Below are 20,242 nucleotides of genomic sequence, written 5' to 3' on the forward strand. Positions count from 1 at the left end.
CCTCCTTCACCGTCTGGCAATGCTTCCATACACTTAAAAGAATTATTAGGAGTGATTTCCATAATCGTGCACGCATTGGCTCACCTTGAGTTTGTTCATCTTTTTGGTAATGGCGCGTGACAGTGATAATTGCTGTAGTTGTCCTGCCGTAATGCGTTTACAACTCCTTTTTGCTTCGGCTGCAAGGCCTGCCGCGATGTCAAATTCCTCTTGGGTCCATAACTCCTGATTCTAACTTTTAGTGAACCTCAAAGCAGTCGTAGTTGAATCGTATGATTGTCGAAAGCGTATAGACGACGTAATTGGTTCCGCCTATACACACTTGTCTACCGTCATCTTTGGTTTCTTGTAAATACACTCTTCCCATAGATCAAATTCATAATCCAATGAAAACCGATTTTCATTCCCCAAAGTGTGGATGTCACATCCTCCAAAGATATTGTCATGCAAAGCTTAGCACCTCCAAGAGTATATAAAGCATGTACACCTTTTCCAAAAATTAATGTCGCTGCGATCTGTCGTTACTTTTGGAAATAAAGTAAACATTTTTAGCCCAGCTTTCCACATCCTACGGTTGAAATTTCAGATTACAAGATGAGCATCCAGGTTTTTTACGAAAATGGGCAAGGCAATGCTGTCAACGGATACGGCAGACCTGAGCCCATGGACTACGGCGTCGACGAAGAGCAGTATGCTCTTGAAACGCGAAGTTCATACACGCAGTATTTGCGTAATCTCCCTTGCGAGAGCATTCATGGGTCAGATACCATGCAGACCGAAGTTGCAAAGAAAGCTGTGGACATTCTCATGAGAGAAGCATCCGTCAAGCGAGCGTAGACGCTCTATACGGACCAGGATAAGGTTAAGTTCTTCAAACTGATGTTGAGAAAGTTCTGAGTGCCTCAGCTGCCGCAAAACGGTTAGGTATCCATGTCCGTACAGCTCAAGGATGGGCCAAACAGTATGAGGTGAATCCGGATAGCATATTCGCGAAGTGTAAGAAGAATGGTCGTCCGCATATCCTTGGTGAAGAGCATAAGAAGGTCATTCTAGAGTACGTCGATGAGAACCCTTCGGTTATCTTGGAGCAGTTCATGGAACAACTGTTTCAGAGGTTTAAAGGGCTCAAAGTCTCTAAGCGTACCGTTTATAATTTCGTGAGGACGCAGTGCAATCTGTCCCTTAAGAAGGCCCGGTTTCAGCCTGTAGACAGGAATAGCGAGGCTAAGATTCAAGAGCGCCTTGACTGGGTGCGCAAATGGGACATGACCGACATCGACTTGGAAGAAATTGCGTCTTTCTTGATGAGTCTGCCTTCCATATCAACATGAAGCACAGCATGGCGTGGTCGAAAAAGGGTCTTCCACAGTGGTTACAGTGCCAAAAACAAGAGCAAGGACGACCACAACCTTGGGTGCAATCTCTACATCAGGTCTGATTAAGGGGGTCATTCCAAGCTTACAAGCACAGGAACTGTAACTGGTCATCTTCTTAGATTTCTTAAGGCTACAATGGATGAGATGGACAAATATGAGCAAATGAAGGGCCATTATTTGGTTATGAATAATGCTCCTATTCATAAGGCTGACGATATCTCTAGGTATATCGAGTCTCGAAAGTATCGAGGTGCCTATCTTCCATCATAATCGCCTGAACTCAATCCTATCAAGCAGTTTTGGTCAGTTGTCAAGAGCAAATTTAAGCGCAACAGGTTCTTGGCAAGCGAGACGTTGATGACACGAATCAGTGAAGCATCCAATAGCTTAAGATTGAGTGATTTCGAAGGTTTTGTTTCTCATTCTTATAGATGCTTAGATAACTCTCGTAACGGAGAGCAACTGTGATGTAATTCTCTTCTATTATTCTCCACAGATCACCACAGTATGATATATATACGAACAAAAAAAAAAAGCAAAAAGCAAAAATATGTGGATGTCGCTTCTGTGCTACATGTTTTTCTGTGCATGCGACATTTGATTTGTCATCGACTTCAATTTTTGTTAGCCTGCGACTTCAGAATTGGCGGGGACCGACTTCGATTTTGGGAAAGAGTGTACTTGCCTTTACAATAAGCTTTTGATATTTTTCTGAACGAAATCTTTTCAGTCAGCCTTCAGGCCTTGTACTTCGGCGTTGAAGTCATCTCGAACACGCCTTTCCTTTCTGCTGGTCGTTGTATAACTGTTTGCGCTCCTGTCTGATGGCAGTTTTCCTTGTACTCTTGATTTGCTGCGTTTTTTGATTGCTCTTTTCTTTCAAAGATACGCTGATTTGTTCTATCTTCGTATCCATCAGTTTCCCAAATTCTTTCTCACTCTTTCGGAGAGGTGAGATTTATGGCTTGGCTATGGGATTCTTCTTTTAAGCTCTTGCGGCTATCGTAGCAGCCGATGGTAGGATTTGCATCGTCATTGAGCTGATCTAATATTGCCACTGTATTATCGGGTCTCCACGTTAACCGATGTCGAAAGTCGAGTTTGTAGCTTTTACAAATTTTCTTGATCAATTTTAGGTTGAAAAATGCGGCAAACATGTCTTCTTTCAGGACGTTTGCCCACATCCTAGAAGATATGACAAGCCCAGCTCTGTCGTAAAGAGTATAGTTTTTCTAAACTGCAGTATTGGATTTTTCCTAATGGTTGACGCTTGATCTTTTTTCATCTTGGCGTGGCACGAGTTTCTATTTGGCTCTGGGAGGATAGCAGCTTGGCCAGAAGTGTTTAATACATGGCGCTGCCGCATTTTATGCATTGGCGTCCCATCACTTTCACTTTAGCGCTAGCAGTACTTCACTTTGGCGTCTTTATGGTTCTCCGTGGCAACAAAAAGCTACAACTTCTGTTCTTCTAAGAGGCATCTTGCAACTCTTGGAACAAAAGAAGCATGTCAGCCTCAAAGACGTGCGAATCTCGCTGGAAGGTGCGAACAGCCAGTACGCCGGGGTAAAGTTACATACTCTACGTAGCTTAGATTAACTCAACCGCGAAATCAGCCCCAGCTGCCTGCTGACATTGACCCACCATCAATGAATATGATATTGCCGGCCATCAGTTATATACAACCAGTTTCGAAATCAAAACACCCTACGTATTTACATTTATAAGAAAAAACTCTTGCACCAATATAAGCCCCCAACCTTCACCATGGAAATCTTGTATTTATTGAAATGGAGTGCATTGGTGTTGTGGCTCCTTTAAATCTTTGCTACACGTTGTTGTGCTACAATTGTTGTGGTATTGCAGAGCAACATGGGCCAACTCAGTCTATCCTGGCTTCTACTCTGGCTTTCACCATGGCTCTTCGTGTCATCATGATTATTCAGCAAGAGACACGCTAGTCTCAACTGGATCGTGAACGTACCGATGTCGGACACACGGATGACCGATTTGCCGTTGAACCTGTTGAAGACATGACCGAGTTCACCGAAGATCGCCTCGATCTTGGAGCGAAAACTGTCAAAGGACTTGTTGTATCTTTCTTCTTCTTGACTCAAAGAAGCGTTCCTCGACCACCGGATAGGACATACAAAGTTCTTAGTGCTCAAATAAGGAGGTCATCTAGAACTACATACACGACGATCCTCTCGTTAAAGTCCCCGCTCCGCAAGGCTACGCGGGTTTTTGAGAACATGGGCTAATCGCTCGACCGATCTTGATACAATAATTATCTGCCATGCAGAAAGATTCAGAAAATTTATATGTGTCCGTACTTCAAGCGACCACCCCATATTCTCAAAAACCCGTGTAGCCTCGCGGAGCGGGGACTTCAACAGGAGGAACATCATACATGTGGTTCTAGATGACCTCCTTGGCGCCCGGCTTTTTACAATCTGACCACGTAATTTCATGTTGGCGCAGTATCTTTTTTATGTTGGCGAGAGGAGAAAATACACTTGGCGTCCGTTGCATGTTTACTTGGCAGCCGAATAAATAAAAGTTTTATAAGTTCTAAGTTATCGATATAGCCAGTCGCTCTATTACAAAACGCTCAACAGGAGGCTGCATGCAAAGGCAAGAAAAATCGTAGTCAAAATCACAGTATTTCACTGTTCCACCTTCCCAACAAATACTTCAGTCTAGTATGTTGCATCAAGTAATATAGTCTCTGGGAACTTTCTGGCGAGCTCGATGGCCGAGTCATGCGCAAAGAATAAGTGTTGTATCCAACACTTCGTTTCGTAAGAAATTGACAGGATCTCTTGATCTTACCCTGCACTTCATATCCTCTCTTTATTGCTATGGTAACACAGGCAGCTTAATTGGGGCTATCTTAACCTTGACAGCTCCAATTATACACCAAACAATGGTTTCCCGTTCTGATGATGACAGATGCACGGCAGATGCTCACCCACACTGGTTAACGAGCTCCTTGAGATGATATCAGATGCATAGAGGAAAGACCGCCAAAAGGAAGATTCTCTATAAATACAGAATGATCGTGAATAAAGAACTTTACTTGAGTCTCGTCGACTTATTCTGTCCCCTTTGTTTGACATCACAACAAGGAACGAAGGAAGCATTTGTCCCCTTCTTGCCTGATGCTGTAACGAACTCGATAGCCATCTGCTTCAAGAGCCTGGACCAGACGGAGCATCCCATGGTCGGGGTCGTTGTTGAAAACCTTCTGGCGAAGGTTGGAGATATCCTCGGAGACCACAGTAATACCTAAATCATAGGTGACGATCGTTGAATTTTCGGCATGCGCTTTGATCATATTTATAACATTCTCCTGGACTTCCACTCCAGACGGCGATGTATCGGGTAGGATGCCGTATCCAAGCGAAAGCATAATCATGCTTGTTTTGCATGGCTACAACATGCCATTGGCAGCTGTCTTTGTTGAGGGGTCGGATCATCACTTCAAATGGACACCCAAACCTCTGCGAGTCTTTTGCGCGTTGCTTTTTCGCTTGAGTGGCCGCAGTGACGTTGCAGTGATCATCCGCGATAAAAATGGCTTTCGTGTCGATGACTTCTTGTTCTTTCTGGTTTCTAGGTACACCGGAATGTCGACATCCCAGGCGATTGTACCTCTTCTCGCTGCTCATGTTGCTTCTAACGGTGTACACGGAGAATCCACCGTTAGTCTTCGCCCATTGCTGAATGTATTCACGAGCTTCCTGAGCAGAACTCCAAACTTCGCGCAATTGGTCTGGATTCATTGTTACTTCATTCATTTCGCTGGACATGGTGAAAGAGAATAGTGATACAAGCTTTTGTTCCCGCTAGAGAGTCAACTTCAATTACTCTTATGGAATCAATGCAAAAATTGTATGCACTTTATATTATTTATTGAAAGGGTTAATACGAAGCAGATGTCTTTTATTTCGCTTTACAGTGATCTAAGTTATGCACGACTTGCATCTATGGGCATTGACAGTATTTGTGCCTGACTCCACTCCCGCCGCCCTCTAAATTAGCACTCAGAGGGACTGGGGTGGTGCGAGAGGGGTGATACAAATAGACGAGCCCAACAATTCGTCGTAATCGCAGTGCAATGCAGCTGACAGCCACTTCTCCCACTTCTTGTCTAGGTCAGCATCACCAACCTGAGCACATTCGGGAAAGCAGACAGGAAGTGATCGACAGAGTCGAATACCTCCTTGTCCGGACGCCAGATATTTGAACCAACCAGTTGGAACACCGGTATATCCCTGATTGAGATGCGAGATTGCCTGCTGTAAGGAGCGGCAGGAGTTTGCTGAACGTATTCTGGCGCCTGGACAGCTCAGAGAGACTGCAATGCTTCTTTGGTCTTCTCCCTGTCTGCCAGTACTTTCTTGGACGTGGTCTTATCACTGCTGGAAAGAGCTTGCTGGTATCGCACAACCATCTTGTTCAGCACGGAGCACTGGTGCTGAATCGCATTGCATAAGACAACTGCAGGGTCAGCATACTTGGAGCTGCTGCTACCAGGAGGGTCGGCCTGTTTTAGATCCGGATTGGCGGTTGTGGCAGGCATAGGGCTTGAGGATTCGGCTGCAGCAGGAGATGAACCAGTGTCCAAATCCATTGGTTCTTCTAAAAGGCGTACAAGCTCCGAGAGACCAATGGCTTGGGCTGGCGTGGTGATGACTGAAGGGAGCAGGCTGACAGAGTTGTTACGAGTGTTGAAATTGTTGAGAGCGTTGGACATCTTGTTTGATCGAGAATTCAAAGGGAAAAAATGAGATACTTGCTAAATAGAAAAAGGGACAAAGACAAATCCTTTAAGACTCTTGTCTGATGTGGAATTTAGATAATGTCTAATGGTATTTGCAAGACTGTTTATAGCTTTTCTAGATCTAACGAGATGGATAATTGACAATCGCTGTTTGTAAGTTTTGTCAGTTCCTGGATATTGCATTGATTAATGATGCTGAGCGATTTCAGCTCTTCGATCTGACTGGATCATTCTTTAATGTTTAATTGGTAAGCTTCAGGTACAGATCTGGGTATTTCCTTTTATAACATTTATGTTGTGAATACGACAGATGTTATTGCTCTTGATCCAAGCATATCTATGGTCTTTGTCACAGGCATCTACAATCCTAAGGCTGTCGGTAATTGTAGTTTCTGCGCCGTTGCCAAAGCACTCAAAACGGCGAGGAGCAGTGATGGACGATCAAGGTAGCCATGGTAACGTCGTTGATTCCCACGAAGATACGTACCCAAGATCATTTCCATTATGATACGCGTCACTTGCTGAAGATATTTGATTGCCGTGACGCTTTCTTGTTCCTCGGATTATTGGTTTTTATCAGCAGACTGTCCTCAGATTCTTGCTGATATGCTTAACTTACCTGTAGCCCTGTATGACGGCTCTGGTAAAAGCGCTCATAGTCTTGTGACGACGCAGTTGAAATTTTTGGCAGAGCTGATATTGCTTCAACTGGTAAACAGTAACGATTTTGTCTTGGTTTCGATCAAGGCTCGAAAGTTTCCGTGGCGTCCGATCAACGTTCAAAATAAGCATGCTTGCATTTCTATGGGATAGAAGATAAATGGTCATCTCGATTCAAATGAAAGAAATAAAATGAAAAGTTTGATGGTGACCCTTTATTGTGTCCGAAGCAATTCCCATAATAAATTATAAAATCTGAACCTATCTTTAACTAATGTCTCCTCTGAGTCGAGCGTCTCTGCAGTTGAAGGATCTGGTCCGAACGCAGAAGAAATTCGTCGAGTTACACGGAGCGCACAAACAGAAGCTCCTGAAATGCTTCCTGCAACAACCGTGGAACAGGAGCAAACTAGAGAGATTGCTAGGGAAGCAAGAAACATCGTTCGCCTCTTAAGATTTGAGAGCTTGATCCTAGATCGTGAACAGCAGGATACTGCTCGGAGTGCACAGCTTCCCAGCAGAATCTACAAACGCAAAGAAGGTAGAAAATCAGCCAATAAAATTTATTCTGAAGTCACATTGTATTTGTTAAGTGCAGTGGTGGGAAGCTATAATCCTGCTGCACCTCTCTCACCTCGCTTTTCCAATGGCCAAGAAGACTAAAGCAAGAGTTATACTTGTCAAGCTGTTATCAACGGCCGGCACGGGCTACAACTATGTCAAGAGCCGTCCGAGAGCCAATCCTAAACTTTCAATGATGAAATTTGACCCTGTCGGTTAGTGTCCTCGAATTATATGATGCAATGCATTGCACTGACGAAGTTGATCGTATATTTCTGCTCACAGTAAACAAGCATGTGCTGTTTACCGAAACGAAACTTAAACGATAAATAATAAAGCCATTTAGCACGAAGCAGCTATTGAATCGTCAATGGCATAGATTCTTTACATTTTATGCCGTAATCCCCTCATTTACCACACGAGACTTGTATATAGAAAATCCAATAAAGAACAGTCAGCTTGTTGACAGTCATTTTATTTTGAGGTTCGATTTACGCTTTTTATTTCTTTCCAGGTGCCTTTGCTTTTTGCCAAAATGGTACAGGTTATGGGGCTTACGTGTAACTTGCTGTACAGTGTTTTATCCGTGTCACTGTTCTATGCAGCTTTCACTCGGGCCAACACAGATAAGCTCATCTTTCGAGGCGATGTAAGGCATGCATTCGCATGTTCGGAACGTATAAACCAGTGGGCAACTCCAGAGACAACATTGCAACCACCTCACAAATGTGTGCAAATGCGACAATTGAGCCGCGATAAGCAAGAGCACTGGTACGCAATACAAGCGCTACAAGATAAAATGGCGTACGAAATACGCATCTCATATCCCGCAACGGTATATTCCTCTTTGCCCAGTTCCAAACCCAAGAGATTAACCCATTGTGCGTATAGTTTCCTACGGATTTTGAGCTGTCATGGATTGATGCATGCAAAGTCCTTCCTCCTGTATTGAACACCAGTGAAACCATCCATCAAGATACCGACAAGGTCAATGGACTTGTTTCAGTGAAGGGATTGTACACTGGTATTACGCACAAAGATGCTGTCTCGCCAGTCACCTACGATATAGGTAACTGAAGATAGTTTTGGGCATCAAGAGAACACAAAACCGACGTAATATATCTGTTGGGTAATAGTTCTAGAGAATCTCTATTCTGGTTTTCTTTTCTATCACGTTTACAAGGTCGTCCTATCGATAGCAAGTGTGCTGTGTATTGGATACCTATTCATAATACCAGCAGCAAAGCATATTGCTTACTCCATAGATCAGCCAAAAATACTCAAAACAAAATAAAGAAAAAAATAACATCAGAATAGGGAACCATGACAAAGTGTAGTTTCGGGTATTTGGGGAACAGGTATTTGTGCCCTTTGAGGCATATTCGACGCAGGAACAAGGACTTGTTCTTGCTTCTTCGTCCGACTCAGTTTTTTTTTAGAAAGATTAAGATGACATAGATAGCAATAGCTATTAGTCTTGACTGTGGGCCTTTACGCTGAGTACAGTGGTATTATAACTGGTGCAATGTTGACATTTGTGGTAAAAGAAATGGTACGGTACTTCAGAACGTTGCTCGCAATCGTTGCATAATATGAGTGAGATACGATTCTTGTATTCCGGAGGCATAGTCTGGTGACGCAAATTATCGTCCAGCTGCTTAAAATATTGAGTCATATCCTTGAAAGATTTCAGGCATATTGGACACTGATATGACGATTGGCTGTATGCTAAAAAGCATGGCTGATGTATACTGTGACCGCAGGGCTATTCATTTATGACGAGAACGTTAGGATTTTTTCACCTAACCAGATGTAAAATTGAGATACTTGCCATAAAATTCACAGTTATCCTGCTGGTGAACATGTATTCGCCACAAACAGGGCAATCGCTTTCCAGGCTTCGTTCAATGCATCGATGGTTATTCTTCATGGTAATTGTCATACAGACATTACATATGTCGCAGTGGAAGAAGTCGTCATTGAGACCGCGTCCTCTCCGGCAGATTCCGCAGGCATCGCAGTGATATATCGATTTGGTTTCGTCATTATCCCAGAGTTTGCATTTGTCACAGTAGTATTGAGAAGCCTTGATCCCACAGTGACCGCAAAATTGTGCTGCTGACTGTAGCGTGAGACATTGCATGCATAGCATGTTTTTTGTTTGTTGACTAGGGATACAAGCTTGTGAACAAGGCGGATTGAAAACTCTACTATTGACTTGGTTGTTGAACTCTTACCGGACGATTGCATGATCTGATGATTCGTCGTGACAGTAATGACATGAAAATATTTGTTTACAACAATCCGCTTGTAACTTGACTTTGCGCTGGTAATGCTTGCAACCTAAGATTCCTTTACTCTTATCCTGCAGTGTCACAGACGTTAAATAAACTTTTGGATCATTCGTAGCTTGGAGCCTTACGTGATAGGTTCTATTATATTCCGAAATGCTCCCATCTTTGTCAGAACGGCACTGACTGTTCATTATTTTCTGATGGAGGGAACGAAATAGAGAAAGGCTTATTAGTCGTGAGATAAATATAAGATGAAAGCTCGAACAAGGTAACAAACCTGGACTCTTCTAGCTTTCTCGTGCGGTTCTAGAGTATCATCATTATGAATCTCGCGTATTCTCTTTCGTAGCTCAGATTGGGCCTTGGGACTACCGGGTACAGTGACGTTCATTTGATTCAAATTATTGATATGCAACTTGGCAGTGGACAGCGAGAACTCATGGATCATTTGATAAGCAAGGATGGGGGAACAGAAGAAGTTAAGGGAAAGGCGATACTTGGATGACAGTTTGAAGTGGTATTTAAGGCGGCGATCGCATCACAGCCTAGGAATTTGCGCGCGAACTTCTCCCGAGACAGGACAAATATTCAGGACCACATAGGCACGCCGCCGACGTCATGGCCTGATCGCGCGAAAATGCACCTTGTGCAACGTTGCCAGCGGAGCATCCCGATATCCGGCTTGCATGGCGCCTTATTCGTTCAAACTTTGTTCGCGCGAGCATGCACAGTCCCCAATTCAGTACTCCTTTTCCGACCATTGCTGGGATCGATCCTTATCAATAATTATAATAATAATAGCAAGTGTTTTACGCTTCGCTTCGATCACTACGCTTGATTTGTAAACGCGGAATGCAATGCTGAAGCCGAGGACGTGTAGGATTAGGAAGCGCGAGTTCAACTCGCGTCGGATTCTGGTTTATTCAGATCTGCGCTCGCCTAAATTCAAGTGTATGAGGCAAGGCGTGAGATAAGTACTCTGCCATCAGCATCTTCTCCGTCGTCAATATCATTGTTTTTTCTCTCCACGATGACGTTCTTTCGGCATCGTCCCCATTGTCATAATCTGAAGGCTCGATATCATTATGTTGCTATATATCCACTTTCAATCTTAATGACTATGCGGAAAGAGTGAAGAGTATAACGAAGTGAATCGTTATGAGCATACGTCTCATTGATACGACTTAATACGACTTGATTTGCTGCCTGCTGTCGCACTTATTACGTCTCCAATTGTACGTCTGTGTTTCTTCATATTACCATCACTCATGACGATTGATCACAGCAACTTCAGCACAAGCGGGAGCACTATACTGACTATCCTCTCGAGCTATATCGCCTGATATTCTTATACCCAGATTCACGGTGGGATTTTCGCGTTGTCTTTCTCCAGCATTTTGTATCGTGCTGGCGAATGGATTAATGCTCGAAATCATATCTGGTAAAGTGACCAAGATCGCCGAATCCAATCCACTGCCAAAAAATTTGCTACCTTTGATATAGCTGCGTCTCATAATCGCATATGTAAATTTGTGCGAATTTAGGCGCTTCACCGTCAGTTGAAAGGAGAGGTCCGATCTTACGGTGAATTGCGCCGTTTACAGTAAACATATAAATGCCAGCAGTAGCGTTTGCAAGGCTTCCATCAAGTCGCACTCCAATAGACGAAAATGCAAACATGCTGCCATAAACTCTCGCCTTTTTTCGAAAGTTTTTCGCTCCTCAGAGTTAGAGAGAAATAGATCCAGTAGAGGTTGCGGAGGTGCTGCCAATGCTGGTATACGGACCCTTCCGTTTCCACAACAAAATTGAAATACTGGGGAACGATTACTCCCAGAAGATTTCTCCCAGGGCCACACCCTAGCGCCGTAATTGCCGCATCTGGCATCCATTGGTGGCAGAATATGGTGTCGTAGCGTGATATCACGAATACAGATAACCTCCTCTTAGAAATCTTCGAGACTAAGTCGAGCTATTCCAAACGTGAACGGTAAGTTATCTCTTTCATTAAGCGCTAGAGCTTCAACGTTGCTCTCTGGCACTTCTTTCGTTCGATGTCGACTCTACGTTGTTCGTCAATAGCATTCCTATCAAACCATTCATCTATATTTCCTTCTCACAGTCCACAGCCCACTTTTCTCATCAACTTTTCATTATCATCAGACTGAATCTCCTGGTGAATAAAAATATTTCGATGGTTCAACGCTGACACTTAGAACACTTAGCACAGATTGGACTCGCCGCCTAATACGATATACCTTAACATAGATTAATACTATACATCACTTTTCATCTAGAAGGATTGCTCAGGAGTGTAAAGAGCAGCAAATCTGACAATGTTGGAAGGTTCAACCCTTTCCATCACGAACGTAGCATTGTTCACGATCGCTTGCGCTCGGCGAGGATTGAAGGGACATCATGAGCTGCTGATTCTTTGATGAGTGGTTTCGACGCTGTGCTTGCAGGAGCGAAGCGGATGCATAACCGCCGCAGAATGCACGTTTAGGAGGGTCAAGCGAGCGCGAACCAGGAACTTGGCTTTCAGAAATTGTATATCGGGGTTTATGGGAGACCACACGAGTCTACCCCGCATAATGGGTGATCCAACGTTTCAAGACCTGCATGCTCTGCGGAAGCTCCTTGAGGAAAATCGAAAGATCCATATCGCTTCCAAAGGCTATACATATATACGACTAGTATTCTTTATACAATTATAGGTTCGATATCACTGGTCGGTTCACAAACGATGCTGCAATGCGAAACAACATTCGATGCGTGATGCTTATAAATAACAAACCCTGCTTTTTTTTTGCTTCTCTTCTTGTTTCTGTGTCGTTACAGAGATGATGAAGAGAAATGATGAATGGTATGCTAGAGCATTGGGTCCTTCTAAGATGTAAACGATTGACCCCTTGATGCAGAATGAAGCATGTCCATAAATATCTTCCCATTGCCATTTTTGCTTATTGAGTCGAGCTTTGTTTCCATCATGTCCTCCAATATCTACAAGCAATTCTATGGCTCTCTTTCGCCAAAGTTGGATCCGCCTCTGTAGCGTATGAACAATATCTCCATCCATTCATCCATTCTCGATACGAGATTAGTGGGGCTGTCATATCCAGTATTGCAAGTGCAAGTTCTACTTACAGAACGTCATGACCTTTGCAGCCACTTGGATTGGTCTTATCTATGACGCATGGAGCTTCTTTACTCATTCAGAACGTTCCCTGGGCCTGTGAAAATCGTGTGCTATGTACAAATCATTCGAAAGAAGCTGTTGCTTCCAGATGATGGTGCTCTGTCTGTTATCCTTATCCAGTTCTTCCTCCCCAGCTCTGCTCTTCCAAAAAGTTGTATGCTCAAATTAATTCTAATTTTCTATGGCGTGTGGGCCATGTACTATACTCCTGCTTGCAAGTGCATATCAATCTATACAAGGAATGGAACTCTCTGTATCTAGAAGCACCTTTCCGTCCCGGGCATGACGTTAAACTGTCCAGGCGGCAGCTGGGCACCACCCCTCCCAAAATACATGGTTTTGCATTATCACCCTTTTCCCGTGTCTGCCCTGTCCCCGACAGGACATGATGTGTGGTTCCCGCTATAAGCGGGAAAAAATAAACTTGTTTTGATACACTGCATTCCATCTTCCGGTTCGCGAAGTCGACGAAGATAAGAATGTGCTGCCTATATATAAATCTTATCAATCTCACTGATCATTTCTGAAAATATAATATATCGTAGGTATTCAAATGGCAATTAAGCGTACTGTATTGTATGGAAGGCAAAAGATGAACAGTGCGATACTCGAGAAAACGAACGCAGAAGATAAGGCAGCTCTGGAGACAAAAGAATTGATGTCGAAAGGATCCAAAAAAAGGAGCTAAAATGAATATCTGCAATATTGTCATGATTGGCAAACAGCTACAGATTCATTGCTATATACCAAGAGCAGCATCAAATGTCTCTCCTGGGATACGGGTAGATCTATACAATCGCATATTGACAAAGCTGTTGATATGGTGTTGGGCATGATATCAAGCAGCAGCTCGGAATCTACAGACAGTTATTTGTTTCGGTCTTGATGGGATCTCCACGCCTACGATAAGAGGAGCACAGTCAGCTATGGAATTGCACCTAGCGAAGCGTATATTGGATAAAGCCAAAGCATCCTCCAAGAGCATCATTGTCACAAGAACGGACAATATAAAACCTCTCAGATTTGCCCACGTCGCCTTGGATAAGGCATTGTCAAACCAATGAACGTTTGAATACCGATAAGGATATAATACGAATCAAGCAATGCCCAGAATGTTTTGTGATATTCCACCGAGACAAAATTACGGCCCACAATATCGCCATGATTGCAAGAAACGCAATAAAATTTGGCAACATGCCAGACTGCTTTACCCCTGCGGAAACAAAAAAGAAATGAAATCGCAAAAAATACCAAACAAGGTGATGGAGGGGCAACTCCGGGCCAGATCCCCGGACATGCCGTTAGGCGTACTGTACGTACTACTAAACATTTTGTAAATATCGCATACCAATGATCTCATAGTTTCAGGTAAGGTCAGCAACAATCGAATGCAAGAGCTTTATTAACCAAGGGCGTCTACAATCTGTCGGGGGAGATTTGCGTTAGGTGGTCGAACAGAGGTTTACTTCTATGCGACAGGTACTTGTATAATTGAAAATGCTGCGAAATCTCGAAAAGTAACAGCGCAAAATATTCCTTCCGACAGTGCTAACCCATTTTCAGAAAACAGTAAAGCGGGAAGTAATTTCCGTCAGAGGCAGACAAGGAACGTAAATAAATTAGCGGATTGCATAGTAGAGATAAATAAGAGAACATCTTTTCTATAATTCTACCGTGCCTTGAACTTTAACATAAGGAGATCGCCCACTTCGCTGATTTCCTTCAGTGCATGGTCTGCATAGAACACCATAGAAATTATTATCCATGCTTCCCATTGTCAGTCAGAAACTACCCTACCTAAATCTTTCTTTGTATGTGCTGCTGATACACAAAATCGAGCTCGGGAACTAATGATGGGCGTTGCCGGGTAACCAACGACGCAGATCGCAATATCACGTTTCAACATCTCTCGGGAGAAAGCGCTAAATTTCTGTATAAGTACACTCATCACGTCCAGTTAACCGTCGTTCAACCTACGGGATTTTTGCAGGATTGAATAATAATAATGGCACTACTGGACTCCCTTCATCACCGTATACGATGAAGCCCATTTCACGAAGTCTGGATGCAAAGTAACGTGCATTATCCGCAAGTTGCCGTATCCTATTCTTTCCGTCATCCGTATTGTCTTCCCCTCTGCAAGATACTGTCAAATAAATGACTCAAACGTTATGCATCTCTTCATTCAAACCTTATGATACTCATACTCGTCAACACTTGCTGTGTTATGAGTGGTGTCATCACCTCGGCATAGCAGAATGAGTGATTTTTTAGTCGTAAAGTGTCGATAACTTCCTACTCATGCCATTCAGAATGCTTCTATTGCATGTAATACTTCTAGCACTATACCTTATTACCGGCGATATAGCCACCGGCAGCACCAAATGATTTTGTAAACGTTCCCATAAGAATGTCCACATGCTTTGGATTTACACCAAAGAAATCACAGACGCCGCCTCCATGTTCTCCCAGTGCGCCGATCGAGTGTGCTTCATCCACATAAAGATAAAACTGCACATGATAAACTTAGCGGGTGACTATTATACCGTATTCCAAGTGCCTATCTTCACCTTAAATTCGCGTTTGAGTCTGATCAATTCTGGCAGATTCACTATTGAACCCTCCATTGAATACAAGCCCTCAACAATGACCAGGATCTTTTTCCAAGGACGATGAGTCCGCGGCTGGCCCTGTGAAATCACCTCCCGCAACAAATTTCGCAGATCTCCCATGTTGTTGTGCTTAAACACTCGAATGGAAGCCCCAGATAAACGAGCACCAAAGACAATAGAGCTGTGATTCAACTCGTCACTAATAATTAAGCATCCCTTCGATGCTATTAATATTCCCAGCTTGCTTGTGGTTTCCACTACATCCTCACCTTTTCAACAATGGCTGGAATTGTGGTGGAATTCGTCGCAAATCCCATTGATACAACAATAGCATCTTCTTTACCAACAAATTGTGCAACTTTCCGTTCCAATTGACGATGAAGATCAAGAGTTCCACACTCGGCACGTGTGCTGGCACTACTTATTCCGTATTCCTTGACTGTTTCCTCCACAGCATCCGCGCAGGGTCCTTCCGATTGGGCGAAACCAAGGTAATTATACGATGCGAAATTCAGTGCTTCGATTTTTCGCCCTGTCAAGCTATCCAAATTTCCATTTCCTCGTGTTACTGTGGAGACGCATCTACATACGAGCACAAAATTGTACCTGAAAGTTTTATTAAAGTCCAACGTTTGACGTTCGAGAACAGTCGTTTTCCGTGTAGGCACACCTGTAATAGGTCGGTTCCAGCAGTCCCTAGAATCTGTGATAAGTGATGCATTTTCAAAATATCCAAGCAGCCTCATTTTATAGGAAATACCTAATGCGCATATACATTCTTCTGGTATAAAATGAATCAAAATCGGAAACTAGAGGTGCATAGCCCTTGGGTACAAGGGAAAAATTCAATCATTCAAGAGCTGAGAAAGACAACAACTTCTTTTAAATACCTGGTTCATACGTAAATGAGCGTATTCCTTCCTCTTGAAGACTTTGCCAAGGATATCTCTCAAATGACCGAGTAGTATGAGGACAAAATAGTTGAGATATGTCGATACCAAAATGTAAAGCGGTGCAGCTTCCATTTTCTGCTCAAAATCTTCGTATTTGCGTTGTGCAGCTGCGACCGAGTTCCTACGTTGAGCTGGGGTGACGTGATTTGCTTGGAACCAGACATCTCTGTTGACTGGAAGCGTGTTGTCGTTGTCAGCTTCAGCTGCTGGGATCAACGAAGGATGCGTCATTTTGGGAGGAAAAGCTGATGAAACTGAATATGCTCTTCGGGTTTTGCCCACTAAGGATGATAAGGAGAACGTCCTCGGACGAGCAGCAGCATTTTTCGTTGTGTCCTTTTGGTTAGGAGATTGAATCTCGATGCTTGGTACTTGCAATGTGTTTGTAGACATCTTTTTCGACCGGAATAGGATGTAGAGATCAACGCATCACCCCGACTGTCAGACTTTGACGGTCGATGAATCTCCCGCCAGCCCAAAGAGACCATCGATTCCGACCATGGAAGGATATATGCATTGATCTCCTTTCCACTTTTGTTTGGAGCGATAATAAATAAGAAAGTTATATATTATATCTCTGTATATAAAATCTTTTCTAAATCTATTTTGTTCCCTTGAACTTCAAGCGCCTGGACCTTGGGAAGGGAAGGCGGGAGCAAATATCCTTCCACCGTCTAGTCTCCAGTCTAAAGAGAAGCAGTGCCACAAACAGGGATTTTAATAGAGACACCTGGGGTTGCATACGCTTCGCTTCTGTAAGCACAGTACCGTCAAATTTCGGTTTATGACGAAGGGCAAATGTATTGTTAGATTTAACATATCAGATACAATCTCACTGTACATATTTGCTGTCCGTTTCTTCTACTTTATCCATAAACCGTATCACACTTATCGTTTATCTTTAAACTATTCTCAACAAGCTTTTCCTGTTTTCTTGTCTTTACCCCGTTTGGACACCACAGAGGACTTTTATCAAATTGCAAAAGTCGAAAAAGGACTCTGTATTTATTGCCTTTAAGTACGAAAGCTTAAGCTCTCGATTGCATTTTTTCATAAGCATCCAAAGCTTCGCCTTCTTCTGCGCTTGAACGATTACCCTCGTACAAGTTATCTACAATATCAGGATCGGTAGGCACTCGACGCTGCAATTAATCAGTTCAAAGACGCAGATAAGTGTGCGACAAATCTTAGATACTCACTCTCCTCTTTCTACGCTGCAAGCGTTCTTCGTCGCTGTATCCTCCACCATAATCACTCTCACGATCAGATCCACGCCTAGAATAGTAAGATCGATGCCGCCTGGCGCTACGACTCTGTGACCTTTGACGACGGCCTGGAGCAGCATTGGCATCCTCGTCTTCTCTGATCATTCCCTCTTCATCTTCATCGTCTTGTTCCAGCTTGTCCTATATACAATCAAAAAAAAATTGAGCTCAAATCAAAGCATACGATCAATTCGATCTCAACCTTTAGACGTTGAATATGCTTCTCAAAAGCTTCTTTCTGTAACGCTTCAGTGTCCAAAGCATTGAACTCCGGCAGTTGCTCTAAACGTGGCTTGACCGATTCCCAGGTATCATCCACTTTGATAGGTGGTTGTAAATGTTTGATAGCGTGCCGCAATGCATCAATCTTCCGTTTAATTCGTCTTTCTTGACGCTTCTTTTCATCTTTCAATCTATGAACTGCTTTACTTTGCAGCTGCATACACGTTAGATTATGGGCGCTGAGATGAATGAGAAATCCTTACATGCTCAAAAACGAGCTCAATATTTCCCTGACTTAAGCTACGAATTATGCGCTCATTTCGGCATAAAGCTGCGTAGTAATCGTCGTACGAGGTATCGACCAAAACCTCGAAATTTTGCTCCTGTACTCATTTAAGTGTAAGCTCGGATAGCGTATGGGATGTTCCTACAAACCTTCAAGACATCATATATCATTTTCTTATCTTCGTAAAGTTTATCTTCAAGGCTCTCCAAAAGGTCCCAAAAGAGATCTATGGGCGTGGATTCTGGTATGCCAAGCAGATTCTTGTATCTTGGATCATCCTTCATGAGAGGATACACTTCTTTCCACATTGTACTGGCATTAATCTTTTTCTGCTGCACCAACTCATTCAGCAGCTCCTTCGTACCAAAAGTTAACAAAAGCTAGCTCGATTCGACCAGTTAAAAATGAAAGGTTACCCTGAATCCTTCTCGCGCCTTCCTCTCTGTTCGCCGCTTTTCGGTAGCTCTTTGCGCTTGTTCTTGTAGCGGTTTTTCCCAAAGGCTATGGCTGTGCTTCTCAAAAACTGTCAGGAAGTCTGTAATATCCATGCCTTCGAATGCTCTGGAATCTTGAAATTCTGGTCGAGATGAATAGATAAGCTGCGCTTCTTTCCACCTCGTTTCAAATGTGATCTCCGGGATTTTTCGTAGCAAATCTGAAAAGCTTTCCATACTACTCTTCCGGAGCTCTCTTAAGCGCTCTTTTTCTCGTCGCTGCAACCCTTGCACATATTCTGCAAAATAGACTTCTCGTTGACTTTCCGGTTTAACTTGGAGAAAGGCTGGATGCTGCCCAAGCATTCTTAATGCTGTGTGATATCGAGAGTAAGGTTTGATTTCTTTGGTGTTTTCAAGCATGTGAAAAAAAGCTATCCGTTGCTTTGACTCCTTTTCTTCGCGTATTTCCTTTTATCAAGGATTAGACTATATAGCATAATGGATTCTTCAATTAATTGCTCAAATACCCTTTCGCGTTTTGCTTCTCGATCAATGAATGCTTGAAATGCAGCCTTGCGCTCTGCAGTAGTCTTCAGTGCACGATACATTGGATTTGTAATGATGGCCCTCATTGTTTGTTCCCAAGTCCAGTCTGATCGAACACCCTATTCAGGAACATAAGATGAGATTACAGTTTGCACCCTTTGTTGTGAAAAGAAATGAGCTCACAGTTTCACGCAATAACTTGAAAAATGCCTTCTCTGCTTCTTCCTTTGTTGAGAACTCTACAGGCGGTGCTTGCGAAATTAGTGTTGCGCTAGGTGGTGGTGGCCGGTAATGCCGTTGTGGTCTCGCTTCCATGTCATATTGATGCTGCAAAGCAGGAACAGTTACAGTCCCAGCACCTGGCGATGGACTAATGCATTGTTAATTTCCAAACATCATGCACCAAGCTCCAGTACTCACGTTGCTTCCGGTGCTGGTCTCTGTTTGGCAAGCTGTGCTTTTTCATACAAGTCTATTGCATGATAAGAATCCATCTAACCAACCCAGGTAAGCTATCCTTACCTTTATACTCGTCAGGCATGACCCATTTTGACTCTTTAGTTTGAATGTTGCTGTAATATGTTTTACCGTCAGGCGTCTTGTATTCCTTCCAGGGACAGTTCATCAATGCCTTCTCTTCAGGTGTCAAAAGTTCTGCCGGCTTTTCCCACGTACTCTGTCGAGTGAGTGTATTATACCAATATTTGCGACCATCAGACGTGGTATGCTCGCGCCAAATCTGACGAAGTCTTGTCAAAAGAAGAGTAGTTGAAGAAATCACCGAAAGCTTACATTGATAGGAGTTACGGCAGCTGTGCCAAGAGTTCCAGGTGACGGCCTCTCCCAAGGAGATCCATTGGGTCGTGGTTGCTGTATGGGTGGATGCGCTTGATATTCGTGGCCCTGTGATCCGTAATATTCACAGCTAACGTTCAATTTATTGTTTGTAATCTATGATTCTAAGCTTCTCTTACTGAAGAAGATCCCGGAAGCCGGTACATTGCTAACCCTTGCCAGAGAACCAAGTGTTAAAAGTAGAAGAAAA

The 20,242-nt window shown here is 43.3% G+C and overlaps 9 protein-coding genes across 9 annotated transcripts; 3 read left to right on the plus strand and 6 right to left on the minus strand.

Moving 5' to 3' along the window:
* Positions 1–594: 594 nt before the first annotated feature.
* VTP01DRAFT_7616 (uncharacterized protein) lies at positions 595–1,844 on the plus strand (the record flags this gene model as incomplete). The annotated part of the gene is made up of 5 exons (XM_069386647.1): positions 595–833; positions 899–1,294; positions 1,358–1,432; positions 1,496–1,626; positions 1,684–1,844. 5 exons carry the CDS (start codon positions 595–597, stop codon positions 1,842–1,844), a joined length of 1,002 nt encoding a protein of 333 aa, XP_069242081.1.
* Positions 1,845–2,311: 467 nt separating this feature from the next.
* VTP01DRAFT_7617 (uncharacterized protein) lies at positions 2,312–2,560 on the minus strand (the record flags this gene model as incomplete). The annotated part of the gene is made up of 1 exon (XM_069386648.1): positions 2,312–2,560. The coding sequence occupies one exon, from the start codon at positions 2,558–2,560 to the stop codon at positions 2,312–2,314; it is 249 nt and encodes an 82-aa protein (XP_069242082.1).
* Positions 2,561–3,193: 633 nt separating this feature from the next.
* VTP01DRAFT_7618 (uncharacterized protein) lies at positions 3,194–6,135 on the minus strand (the record flags this gene model as incomplete). Its single annotated transcript, XM_069386649.1, has 5 exons — positions 3,194–3,532; positions 4,552–4,664; positions 4,735–5,180; positions 5,549–5,718; positions 5,776–6,135. 5 exons carry the CDS (start codon positions 6,133–6,135, stop codon positions 3,194–3,196), a joined length of 1,428 nt encoding a protein of 475 aa, XP_069242083.1.
* A 366-nt stretch (positions 6,136–6,501) lies between these two features.
* On the plus strand, positions 6,502–7,712 carry VTP01DRAFT_7619 (mitochondrial 54S ribosomal bL33m domain-containing protein; the record flags this gene model as incomplete). Its single annotated transcript, XM_069386650.1, has 5 exons — positions 6,502–6,541; positions 6,788–6,873; positions 7,111–7,363; positions 7,416–7,598; positions 7,669–7,712. The coding sequence occupies 5 exons, from the start codon at positions 6,502–6,504 to the stop codon at positions 7,710–7,712; spliced, it is 606 nt and encodes a 201-aa protein (XP_069242084.1).
* A 206-nt stretch (positions 7,713–7,918) lies between these two features.
* VTP01DRAFT_7620 (uncharacterized protein) lies at positions 7,919–8,677 on the plus strand (the record flags this gene model as incomplete). The annotated part of the gene is made up of 3 exons (XM_069386652.1): positions 7,919–8,218; positions 8,275–8,452; positions 8,520–8,677. 3 exons carry the CDS (start codon positions 7,919–7,921, stop codon positions 8,675–8,677), a joined length of 636 nt encoding a protein of 211 aa, XP_069242085.1.
* A 177-nt stretch (positions 8,678–8,854) lies between these two features.
* VTP01DRAFT_7621 (uncharacterized protein) lies at positions 8,855–10,125 on the minus strand (the record flags this gene model as incomplete). The annotated part of the gene is made up of 5 exons (XM_069386653.1): positions 8,855–9,148; positions 9,215–9,551; positions 9,621–9,748; positions 9,806–9,874; positions 9,955–10,125. The coding sequence occupies 5 exons, from the start codon at positions 10,123–10,125 to the stop codon at positions 8,855–8,857; spliced, it is 999 nt and encodes a 332-aa protein (XP_069242086.1).
* A 1,900-nt stretch (positions 10,126–12,025) lies between these two features.
* Positions 12,026–12,340, minus strand: VTP01DRAFT_7622 (uncharacterized protein; the record flags this gene model as incomplete). Its single annotated transcript, XM_069386654.1, has 2 exons — positions 12,026–12,215; positions 12,264–12,340. The coding sequence occupies 2 exons, from the start codon at positions 12,338–12,340 to the stop codon at positions 12,026–12,028; spliced, it is 267 nt and encodes an 88-aa protein (XP_069242087.1).
* A 2,205-nt stretch (positions 12,341–14,545) lies between these two features.
* VTP01DRAFT_7623 (uncharacterized protein) lies at positions 14,546–16,834 on the minus strand (the record flags this gene model as incomplete). Its single annotated transcript, XM_069386655.1, has 10 exons — positions 14,546–14,610; positions 14,674–14,798; positions 14,854–15,012; positions 15,068–15,171; positions 15,226–15,387; positions 15,447–15,704; positions 15,758–16,028; positions 16,095–16,184; positions 16,249–16,313; positions 16,379–16,834. The coding sequence occupies 10 exons, from the start codon at positions 16,832–16,834 to the stop codon at positions 14,546–14,548; spliced, it is 1,755 nt and encodes a 584-aa protein (XP_069242088.1).
* A 635-nt stretch (positions 16,835–17,469) lies between these two features.
* VTP01DRAFT_7624 (uncharacterized protein) lies at positions 17,470–20,198 on the minus strand (the record flags this gene model as incomplete). Its single annotated transcript, XM_069386656.1, has 12 exons — positions 17,470–17,583; positions 17,641–17,847; positions 17,909–18,142; positions 18,192–18,311; positions 18,364–18,570; positions 18,631–19,119; positions 19,179–19,316; positions 19,381–19,567; positions 19,618–19,669; positions 19,720–19,936; positions 19,990–20,100; positions 20,172–20,198. 12 exons carry the CDS (start codon positions 20,196–20,198, stop codon positions 17,470–17,472), a joined length of 2,103 nt encoding a protein of 700 aa, XP_069242089.1.
* Positions 20,199–20,242: the final 44 nt, after the last annotated feature.

This window comes from Rhizomucor pusillus (assembly GCF_041956525.1).
Source record: "Rhizomucor pusillus strain CBS 183.67 unplaced genomic scaffold VTP01scaffold_4, whole genome shotgun sequence".
Taxonomy (NCBI): Eukaryota; Fungi; Mucoromycota; class Mucoromycetes; order Mucorales; family Lichtheimiaceae; genus Rhizomucor; species Rhizomucor pusillus.